At 55.5% G+C, this 10,874-nt stretch overlaps 1 protein-coding gene across 1 annotated transcript in view; it reads right to left on the bottom strand.

Annotated features, from left to right (window-relative positions):
- Window positions 1–7,488, bottom strand: part of SDC3 (syndecan 3) — a 48,963-nt gene extending 41,475 nt beyond the window's left edge. Inside the window, exons 1-3 of the mRNA XM_004705038.2 lie at window positions 7,403–7,488; window positions 7,174–7,354; window positions 6,983–7,091 (exon numbers count right to left, since the gene is read on the bottom strand). Of these exons, the coding sequence (XP_004705095.2) occupies window positions 6,983–7,091; window positions 7,174–7,354; window positions 7,403–7,488 (376 nt within the window). The remainder of the gene's footprint in view (window positions 1–6,982; window positions 7,092–7,173; window positions 7,355–7,402) is intronic.
- Window positions 7,489–10,874: the final 3,386 nt, after the last annotated feature.

Raw genomic sequence — 10,874 nt, 5'->3', positions numbered from 1 at the left:
CTCTGTTTTGTGAGGTGGAGGACTTTGTGGACTGGTGTTGGGTTAATGGGTTAATGTTGGACTTGTGGGCTTGGGCAGCATTGGGTTGGGATGTTTTGGTGATGCACACTTTCTTTACATAAAACTCTCTTATACATGAGTTGCTGTGGATTTGTTTCTCTAAAGTACCTAGACTAATACAACACGGGTGTTACTTTGAGAACTAAGATGTGCCTGACCCAAGCCGTGGTGTTTCCATTGCCTCGTATGCGTGTGACAATCGGCCGTTGACTAAAGACGACTGAGGAAGACTACGGGAAGCATTTGGACAGCGGCGCTGATAGAGGATGTTGTCCTGGAAGACGTGCAGCCAGAGTGCTCCTTGGAGGCAAGGATGGCGAGACTGTCTTACAAACCTGGGACAGCTTGTCAGGAGAGACCAGTCCCTGGAGAAGGACCTCATGCTCGGGGAAGTTGTGAAAGGGAAGAAGGCGCTGACGAGATGGATGGATGCTGTGGCTGCAACTGCGGGCTCAAGTCTGGGAGAAGTTGTGAGGACAGAGCAGGGCGGGGCAGGATTTTGTCCGCTGTGCAGTGTCATGATGGGTCGGAACCCACTCAAGGGCACCTCCCAACAAGATGCTGTGGGCCTCACTGCCCCATGGGGCTGTTGGGTAAGTGTTCAGCTGCGAATGCAAACTGCAAGATTGAAGGCTCAAATCCACCGGCCCTGTCTAGGAGACAGATGGAGAAGCTATTCTTCCTATAAAGATTTCCAGGCTCGGAAATCTTACCCAGAGTCACCCTGAGTCGGGATTGACTCGATGGCAGTGGAGTCGGGGGCTTGGACCTGCCTTGCTCACGGCTATGCCCCCGACACTAGAACAAGATCCTAGGAGGTGCTCAATAGTTGAGTGAGTGACCGTGTTCTCATTCACCTGAGGGTGGGCAAACATGTATCAAACCCTCATCCCCTGCCAGGTATGGTGCCAGGCTCTGCACATGGGTCAGCTCACTGCATCCTCTGGGCAGTCCTGGGCGGTGGGTGCCATCTTTATCTACTGCCAAGAGGGGAAACTGAGGCCTGCAGGAAGGCTGGAAATCATTGTCCTCAGTCATTGCCCTCTCTGTCCTTCGTTCTGGCACCCAGAGCCACATCTGGCAGCAGAAAGTGAGAATTGAATTGAATAGAAACTGCAACAATCCCCCCCCTCATTCCCCCCCCCCCCAAGAAAAGTGATCAGAAGCCAGGAGGGGTGGGAACAGATGGGAGAAGGGTACCTGGGAGGCAGTGCAGCCAGGATGAGTAGACCTGGGGGGATAGCTATGGTCTTTGGATAGATGCGGGGGGACCCCCAAACCTGTCCGATAGGTAGGGTCCATGGGGAGAGGTCCAGGGCCCAGAGGCCAGCTCAGCCAGACATCAAGGCAGATTCCGAGGGGCCTTCTCAGAGGGAGGGAGTGTAAGGCTGAGCCTGCTGCCCACTGGGCCCTCAGGTGGCCTCTGCACACAAGATGCCCAGAGGAAGGTGCTTTCTGACTCAGAATCCAGACTTTGAGGCCTCGCACTCAGGAAATCCCACCTTCAAACCTTTTGCAATCCAGGCCCTCGGGCTCCTGGGGCAGGTGTGGGGAGGGGCTGTGGAGCAGAGGGATGGGTGGGGCAGTGCTAGTGGGGGCAGCATGGCTGGGGGCTGACGGGGTCAGGCTCTGATTGAGAAAGTGCCTGTGTTCAAAATCCACTTCTGCCCATTGAGAGCTGTGTGAGCTTGAAGGAGGGCGGGACCTCTCTGGGCCTCAGTCCCCAGGTATAAATGGCGATCACGAGCACTCTGGGTTCTCTCATTCATTCAGCAAACAGAAATCAAATGCCCACCATGAGCCGGGGGCCGGGGGGGGCTGGTCTGCCGGGGCTGCCCCCTGCCTTGGCACTGAGTGCAGCTGCGACGGTGGCTGTAAAGCATTGGTTCTCAACCTGGGGCTTGCGACCCCTTTGGGGGCATCAAACGACCCTTTCACAGGGGTCGTCCAATTCATAACAGTAGCAAAATGACAGTGATGAAGTGGCAATGAAAATAATGTTATGGTTGGGGGTCACCACCACATGAGGAACTGTATGAAAGGGTTGTGGCATGAGGAAGGCTGAGAACCACTGCCAAGGAAGGGGCTAGGGGAGGGGACAGAGGGTCTGCCACAAGCTCAGGGAACAGACCTGTTCTGAGAGGCCCCCAAAAGGCCCAACTGGGCTGAGAGGGCGGGGTGAGGTGTGAGGCAGAACCAGGTGTCTGCTCCCTGTAAGGACGACTGCTGAGCAGTGGACCACAGATGTCGGGGTTGGGGGGTGGGCTTCTCTGAAGGTTGTGAGGACTTGCCTAGGGAGGTATTCAGGCTCCGACAGCTAGCAGGCAGGCAGGCAGGGTGGTCTCCAGGCCCACGGAGGGTTCTGGGCCTGACCCATTATCCTTGGCTTTCAGGAGCAGCGTGCACCCCCTTCCCTGACGTCCCTGCGGAGAGGACTTGGAGCAGACAGACCAGGAGTGCCACCTGCTGCCCCTCTCGGGTACTAGTCCTGCCAGAGCTGGGGGAGGTTTGGATCCTGAGGATCTCATCCTGCTCCCCACCTACCCGTGCACACAAGCCACACCCAGCCACTACCTGTGCGTAACCACGACCACCCCAACTACACGAGAGCCTACCTGTGCATGCAAGTCCACCCTCTGACTGTCAGCTACCTCTGCACTCTCCTGGTCAGATCTCAGGTCTCACCCCACCTGCATACCCCCCCCCCCAGAGTTCTCCTTCAGTGTGGATGCTAGTACCCCTCTCTCACCCCAGACCAGCAGACCCCTTGCTGGCATACCAGCCCTGGGCAGCCCCTCTGGCTTCTGGCTCTTCCTCTTCCATCTGCTTTGCAGGCACATCCTCCTCCTCCTCCAGGCTGTCCCCAGCCAGACCCTCAGCACAGCCCTGCCCAGCTCACCAGGCCCCTCTCAGCAGCAACCTCCTGGCGGGCCACCCCTCTGCCTGTGGGCCTTTTCCAGCTGTCCCCACAGGCTGAAGTCCAGTGCCCACCCTGGATGGACAGGCCCAGAAGCCCTCAGGCCCTGCACTTCTGCCTGGACTCCTCTCCCTTGGGTCACTCACTCCTTGGGGGCTTAGCTCCAGGCTGCCTTCTTCCCTTCCTCCAGGGTGAGCTGCCTTATCCCATCCTGCCCCCCCTCCCACCCCCACACACACCTAGGGCACATAGTAGGGCTCTGTGTCCACATCAGTGACAGTCTCCACCCTTTGAACACACCCTCCCTCTATGGTACTAGTCCCTGAAATAGCGGAAAGAACTAGGAGGCAAAAGACATTTATAGAGGTATAAATACAGGCACGTACATATGTAAATATATTTCTATATAACAATAGGGATATGTGTCTATGTACATATATTTATATGTTAAGTATTAAGGTAGCAGACAGACATTGGGCCTATTCCCAATCCTCCCTCAACACAAGAACACTTTGTTCTAATGACCTGGCATTCTGTGATGCTCACTTTCCTGACACAATCACTGAAGACAAAGCAGGTGCATAAGCAAATGTGGTGGAGAAAGCTGATGGTACCCGGTTATCAAAAGATATAGCATCTTAAATGCTTGAAGATAAACAAGCGGCCGTCTAGCTCAGAAGCAACAAAGCCCCCATGGAAGAAGCACACCAGCCTGTGTGATCATGAAGTGTCGACAATATCAGGTATCAAATGACCCAAAACAATCATATTGATGCGAATGAGCAGGGTTGGAGTGGAGACCTAAAGCCCATCTGTAGACAGTAGGACCGCCCCTCACAGAAGGGTCACAAGGAAGGGATGAGTCAAACAGGGTGTAACACAGCACTCACTGATGAAACACAACGTTCGTTGCTCTTGTTCTTTAATACTCCCCCTCCCACTGTCATGACCCAGTTCAACCTTACAAATCCGGCTACACCAGAGCATGTACATGGGTACAGATAAGAGCTCTCAAGACATGGAATCCAAGACAGATAAACCCCTCAGGAACAGTAATGGGAGTAGCGAGATAAGAATGCAGAGGGAAGGTGGGAGGAGAAAGGGGGAACTGATCACAATGATTGATGTATAGCACCCCTCTCCCAGGGCTATGAACAGAAACATAGGTGAAGGGAGACAGAGGATGGTGTAAGACATGAAAATAATAATTTATAATTTTTCAAGCGTTCACCAGGGTGGGAGGGTGAGGGAGGGGGTGTAGAGGAAGTGATACCAAGGGTTCAAGTTGAAAAAAACTGTTTTGAAAATGATGATGGCAACAAATTTACAAATGTGCTTGATGTGTGGATTGTTATAAGAGCTCTAAGAACCCCCAATAAAATTATATATACTATATATATATATACTTTATATATATATATATATGTTTTTTTAAAAAGATCCTCCCCGTATCTTCCCTCTCAGGCATGAAGGACACACTGTCTCCATTTTACAGATGAGCAAACTGAGCTTCAGGACAGGAAACAACTGATCCAAGGTCACAAGGAGATGGTGGAGGTGGGGGCGGCAGGAGGGGCCCTAGCCTGTAAGCACAGGTTCACCGGCCCACGCTGTGTGCCCAGAAAGGAAACCAAAGCCAAACAATGCCACTGCCACAGAGTCGAGGGCGACTCCCAGAGACCCCATGGACAGGGCGGCCCGCCCCCGAGGGTTCTGAGACTGTCACTCTTGAGGGTAGAGAGCCTCCTCTTTCCCCTGGGCAGTGACTGGTGGTTTCCAAAGGATGAACTTGTAACCCACTGGGCTGCCAAGGCTCCAGGGGAGAGAAAGGAGATGCGTAGGAGTCGGGGGTGGGGGTGGGGTAGGGGGAGCAGGGAGCTGTCCTAGAAGCCATTCCACGACCACACCCACGCTTCTCAGAATAAATTGCACATTTGGAATCTTTTTCCTGGAAGAAAAAAAAAACCCCTAAAAATAGGTTTTCTTTCTCACCTTATCCTGAGGCTAAGAGCAGGCCAGCTGGGTGTCAACTCCCAAACACCAAAAAAAGGTAGAGGAGTAGATGAGGGAGAGTGGGCCAGAGCCAGGGGATGCAGAGAGAGACTGAGGGAGTGGCGGGGTCCCTCAGTCCCCAAGGCTCACAGCGCCTCTTCAGGGCATTGCTACCCGTGGTCAGGTGTGGATTTCAAGATCCTGGGAGGCAGGACGATCGCTCAGACCCTCTGCCGGCATTTCTTGTGCAGCTGCTGTGTGCCGGGAGAGTCCCTGGATGGTACCGACAGTTAGTTGCTTCTCTCCAAACCAAGAGATCAGGGTTCAGATCCATCCAGGGGCACTTCAGCAGGAAGCGAGGCCTGGGGATCTGCCTCAGTAAGGCCCTGGTCTGGAAGCCCCTCCGGGGACGGCCTCCAGAGGCAAGATCCACTCTATGGCAATTGCAGGGACAGACCTAGGCCCTGACAGTGAAGGGCAGTCAGTGTTGCTCGTAGGTCTCGGCTGCCAGCCGTGGACAATCGCTTCCCTCTGGGGACAGGTCCCTGCTCTGCCTCTCATGTGCTCAGCCCGGCTCCTCCTCCTCCTCTGTGAGAGCCAAACTGTCCCCAGCATCCATCCTGCAGGCCACCCTGTGACTCCCTGCCAAGGGCACAGAGTGGCCTGGGGACTCTGGAGGCAGGTCCTGGACCGGCCACTCCCTGGCTGACGACCTGGGAACAGTTTCCTTCCCTGGAAGACAAAGGGGTTCCCAAGTCTGCACCCCGGGTCAGACCCCAGGGGCCACTCTCTTTGGTTGATTTTTATTGCTGTAAAATAATGACCACACACACCCTCAAAACTCAAGCTGACACAGAGCCAGCCCAGAGGTCCCGGCAGGACTGGCCCTGTGGGTTTCCGCGATTGTGTCTTTACATAAGGTGACCAGACGTCCCGTGGCGTTTTTAAAAAGTCCCGATTTTTGGAAAGAATGCACGACAAGCTAAGGTATACAGTTTTCGCTGCCATGTGGCTATTTCGCCAGGATATGAGTTTTATCAATGGTGTCCCACTTTACCAATGTTAACATCTGGTCACCTTGCTTTACGAAGGCGGAAAGCCTCCTCCCTGAAACTGACTGCTTGTGGGAAACAGAAAGATTTCTCCCAAGTTGTCTCCCCCAAATATATCCCAAACCTAGCTGCTTGCTACACATGGCGAATGACTGTACACTTAGAGGTCAACAGAAGTAGCTCAGGGGTTATTCTCCCTAAGGGTTATCAGCCATCCAGAACAAGCAGTCACCACTGTTCATCCCGCAACCAGTAGGACACACTCCTTTCTGATAAGGATAGTAAATTGTTTCCCTGAAGGAGACCAGGGAGGTCAAGCCCACTCAAGGGTGACCAAGGTTAGGCCGCTATCATGAATCTAGGCTCAGCCCATCTTGTCCCATGTACACCTCTAGTTCCACCCCTTCCTATCATGTGTCCACCCCTAGCTCATCCCCTTTCTGTTACGTCTATGCTCATTGTAGATCCCCCTCCTATTGCTTGTATTCCTGTGAGTGTGTGGTTACCTGTAATCTCTCTGCTAAAGAGATAGATAAGCCTTGGTTAACAAAAAAACGTCTCTCTGCATTGTTCTGCCCTGCCCTCTCAGCCCACGCTGTGCTCAGACCTGGCTGGTAAGACCACGGCCATCCCGGAGGTGAGCATGCTACTATGAAATATGTCTGACTTCTTTATTTTACTCGCTCTCCTATCTCATTCCCTATGACTTGATTATAATCTTTATATTTCTCAACCCTACAATTGCGCTTACTGAACCTGTGATCAGTTGTGGGGGAGTGGCCTTTCCCCCACAACTGCTGACCTAGCAGATCGCAGCCCAGCACGTGACCGCCACGCCTCCCTCCGGGACTCCCAAGTCCACATTCCTCCCTGGTCCAGCTCCATCCTCCAGGCCTTCCCTCCGCTGCGCAAAAGCACCACCGGCGTCGGCGCCCAGCCCTTGCAGCCTGGACCCTCTCACCCTGGTGGCCAATGCGGGTTTGATCTGCTTGCTTATTCGGGGCATCTCTGTCCACTAGACCAGCTGGCACTTGCCCTGCACGTTCAGGCCCTGCCCCGGGGTCCTCATGCTGTGACGGGATGGCAACACGTTAATCTCCCGTCCCCCGCACCGTCCCCCGTCCCCCGGCTGCGGACTGTCCTGGGACGCACCTGCCACGCCTTGTTGGCCCGTATCCTGCCTTCTTTTTGCCCATTGTACGGACTGGAGGGGCGGGCCCGGGCTGCTGGCTTGGGCGCTGCTTCAAGGCTCCGGGAGTGGAAGTGCTGGGCCGAACCGCCGCTGTCTGAGGAGCTGCCAGCCTCGCTCTCCGCAGCAGCTGCGTCCGCTGACCTGCCCACCACCAGCAGTACCGGGGCTCCGGTGGCGCCACATCCTCACCGGCCAGGGTGATTGCACCCGACGCGTGGGCCGCGCACGCTGAACAAGTCATCTGAGAAGCCGCCAGCGGGAAGGGGACCGGGCATCGGGACTGGAGACGTGCAGATGTGCTAATGGCACCACCCGGCGTGGCAAAACAAAGAGGACCAAGATCTGCCGCCTTCCGTCGGGATTCCACCCCAATGTAAAGAGAACGCAAACTTGCAGCGCCTGAGCCCGTAGCTGAGAGCATGACCAACGGAGAAAGGCTAGAAGCCGTCCACCACGTCATCTTACCTGGATCCGCAATCGATGCTCTCGGAAGCGGCCTCAAGGCATCCAGGGGCGTGCTGCACTGGGTACGTCTGCTGCACCAGACCTCTGTGTTGTGGCCAGGGGCCATCGACCCACAGCGACTCTATGCACAACGGGGTGAAACACCACCAGGTCCGGGGCTCGCGGCCCAGTTGTTCCCATGCCTGAGCCCAGGTGGCAGCCACGGTGTCCGTCCACCCTGTGTGTGGGGGTGGGGGGTGGGGGTGGGGCTTCCTCTTTTTTCACTGCCCCTTCCACTTTACCAGGCGTGATGTCCTTCTCCAGGGACTGGTCTCTCCTGACAACAAGACCAAAGTACTGTACATGAGATGAAGTCTCTCCATCCTTGCCTCTAAAGACCACTCCGGCCGTTCTGGTTCCAAGACAGATGGGTCGTCTTGGTAAGCCGTCCGAGGTACTTCCAATCGTCTTCTCCAGTGGCACCATCGTTCCGGACCATCGATTCTTCTGCAGTCTTCCTTACTCAATGTCCAGCTTTCCCATGCAGATGAGGCCACTTGGCAATGCCCTGGCTGGAGTCAGGCTCGCCTTAGTCCGCGAAGCAACATCCTTGCTTTACAACCCGCTGGAGAGGCCCTGTGCAGCAGGCTTCCCCAATGAAGCATCGGCCCAAGCAAGACAAAATCCAGGACCGCTTTCACCTATTCTCCACTCATGAGGATGTCACCGACCGGATGGTCCAGTTGGGAGGCTTTGGGTCTTCTTTATTTTGAGTCTTAATCCATCCCGAAGGCTTCAGTCCTTGACCGTCATCAGCAAGTGCTTCAAGTCCTCCTCCCTTTCAGCAAGCAGGGTTGTGCCGTCTGCCTATCTCAAGCTTTCCTCCAAGCCTGATGGCACATCCTTCTGCAAAGAAGCCAGCGTCTCTGGCGATTGGCTCAGCACACAGATTGAACAAGTATGGTGAGAGGATGCAGCCCTGACACGCCTCTTTCCTGGCCGTTCGCCAGGCAGGACTCCCTTGTTCTATTTGCACCACTGCCTCTTGAGATTCGTGTACAAGTTCCACGTGAGCACAATAAAACGTCGTGGAATTCCCGTTCGTCCTTTGGAGTACTGAAAAGCGAGGATGCTGCTCTGGGGACCACGAGCTGCCTGACTCAAGCGTGGTATTGTCAACCGCCTCACCGGGATGGGAAGGTCAGACACGGAAGGAGGAAGAGCGAGGAGAAGTCAAGGGGTTTCAATGATGGTGCTGGTGAGGATGACGGGCCGTGGCACGCTCTAGTGGGAAACGAAGCAGACCTTTCTTAGAAGTACAACCAGACTGCTCTTCAGAAGCAAGGGTGGGAGACTGACCGGCCCGGGGAAGGACATCATGCTTGCGAAAGTAGAAATCGTCAGTGAAAAAGAGGACGCCCCTCAACAAGACAGGTTGACACGGCGGGTTCAACAAGGGGCTCCCATGTAACAATCGTGCGGACGGTGCAGGACGGGGCAATTTCCTTCTGCCATCCATCGGGTTGCTGTCGGTCGAAACTGACTTGATATCCCCTCCCTACCAATCAAGGGCAACGACAAGGTTAATGCCAAAAGCCCAGGTGGTATCGAGGCCTGGGCACTGGGCTGCTACCTGAACGGTGGGCAGTCGAGCCTCCCACTCCTCAGGAGAAAGATGAGGCTGGGGGCTCCTGTAAGGACCCTAGAGGGGGTCACTGTGAGCTGGAATCCATTGGCCGTGGTTCGGGTTTGGTAGCGCCACTGACCCCGAGCATCTTCTCGTGCGTTTGGTGGCCGTTTCCGTAACTCTTTGCCTGAAATGTCTACTCTGATCCTCTGCAAGCTCCATTGTTTTAAAGTCACACCGGCATGGGACAGCCGAGACCGGAGGTGGCTGGGTGGGGGCACGCCCCCTGGGACTGAGGACAGAGGCTGGGCTGCCAGGCCCGGGAGCAGGGTGGCTATGGCCTCCGGGGTCTGCAGTCTAGTCCAGTCCTGTCAAGGACATGCAGCCAGCCTGAGCGCAGAGCAGCCCAGGCGCGTCTGTCAGAGTTCTGGGGGTGGGCAGCCGGGAGGGGTGGGGTGAGGAGAGGCAGACACAGGCTCTCAAGGACCCTCACAGAGGGCACGGCGGGCTGACCTCAAAGGAGAGCAGGCCGGACTTGGGAAAACCCTCATCTACGGCAGTTCGTGTTTGTTGCTTTTCTCTTGTGGGGGAGTGAGTTGCCCTCAAACACGGCACACAGTCATTACCTCACACGGCTGTGTGGGTCAGAAATTCAGGACTGACATCAATGGGTGGTTTGGGTTTGGGGTCCCTTGTGGACTGCAGTCACCAGAGGGTGGGGGTGGGTGGACACTGGCACCTCTGCTTGCAGGAGGAGGAGAAGGGGACACTGGTCAACAGCATGTCCTCGCTCCTCTCTACTTGGGGCTGCTTGAGTGTCCCCTGGACATGGCAGAGGATTGTCCCCAGACAGGGGACTCCAAAGAGAGAGCATGCCCTGGGTGTCCCACAGCCTGTTAGCTCACCTCGGACCTCACATTCCACCCTTTCCAGGTGACCCTGCTGGGTCCACAGTCCTCCGTGGGAGAAGGGCAGCAGGAGGTGAGGGGACCCAGGTGAGCCCACGTTCATGCCTGTCGCCAAATGTCCCAGTTTTGGAGGAGACGGTCAATAAACATGAGGATAGACCTGGGCCAGGCAGTGTTTCATTGGGCTACACGGAGGGTCGCTGTGGATGCCAGCCCACTCAGGGGGCACTAACCCCTGCAGTGGGAACTCCACGGGCTTCACCGTGGAGGGCAGACATTGAAGATAGTGGCACCAGTAACAGCAGGTCCTCCCTATGGCTTCAGGAGCACTAGTGGCCTGACGACCAAGCGCTCGGCTGCTTTACAGACCGACTGGTGGTCTGACCTCCCCCGGTGGCAGAAAACTGTGGCAGTCTGCTTCTATATGGACTCCCCAACCCAAACCTGCCGTGACCCCCTTGAACGTGGACCACACCAAGTCTGAATCTAGGAAACCCAGACATTCCCAAGAATGGAATGGAACGCGTGGTCATGCTGGAGCTGAAGTGGACTCGTGGTGACCCTTTGGCATCAGAAAGTCCTGTGGTTGACTGTGCCGGGAAGGACTCCATCACAGTCCCCATTAAAAGGACGTTTCGAATTACATGGAACTGTGTGTGACCTCCTCCCTGGGGGACAGACA

Source organism: Echinops telfairi, unplaced genomic scaffold (genome assembly GCF_000313985.2).
Source record: "Echinops telfairi isolate 266 unplaced genomic scaffold, ASM31398v2 ScPeMD7_7457;HRSCAF=8495, whole genome shotgun sequence".
NCBI classification, from domain to species: Eukaryota; Metazoa; Chordata; class Mammalia; order Afrosoricida; family Tenrecidae; genus Echinops; species Echinops telfairi.
Note: the sequence above shows the minus strand (reverse complement) of the source record. Positions and strands in the feature narration are given on the sequence as shown.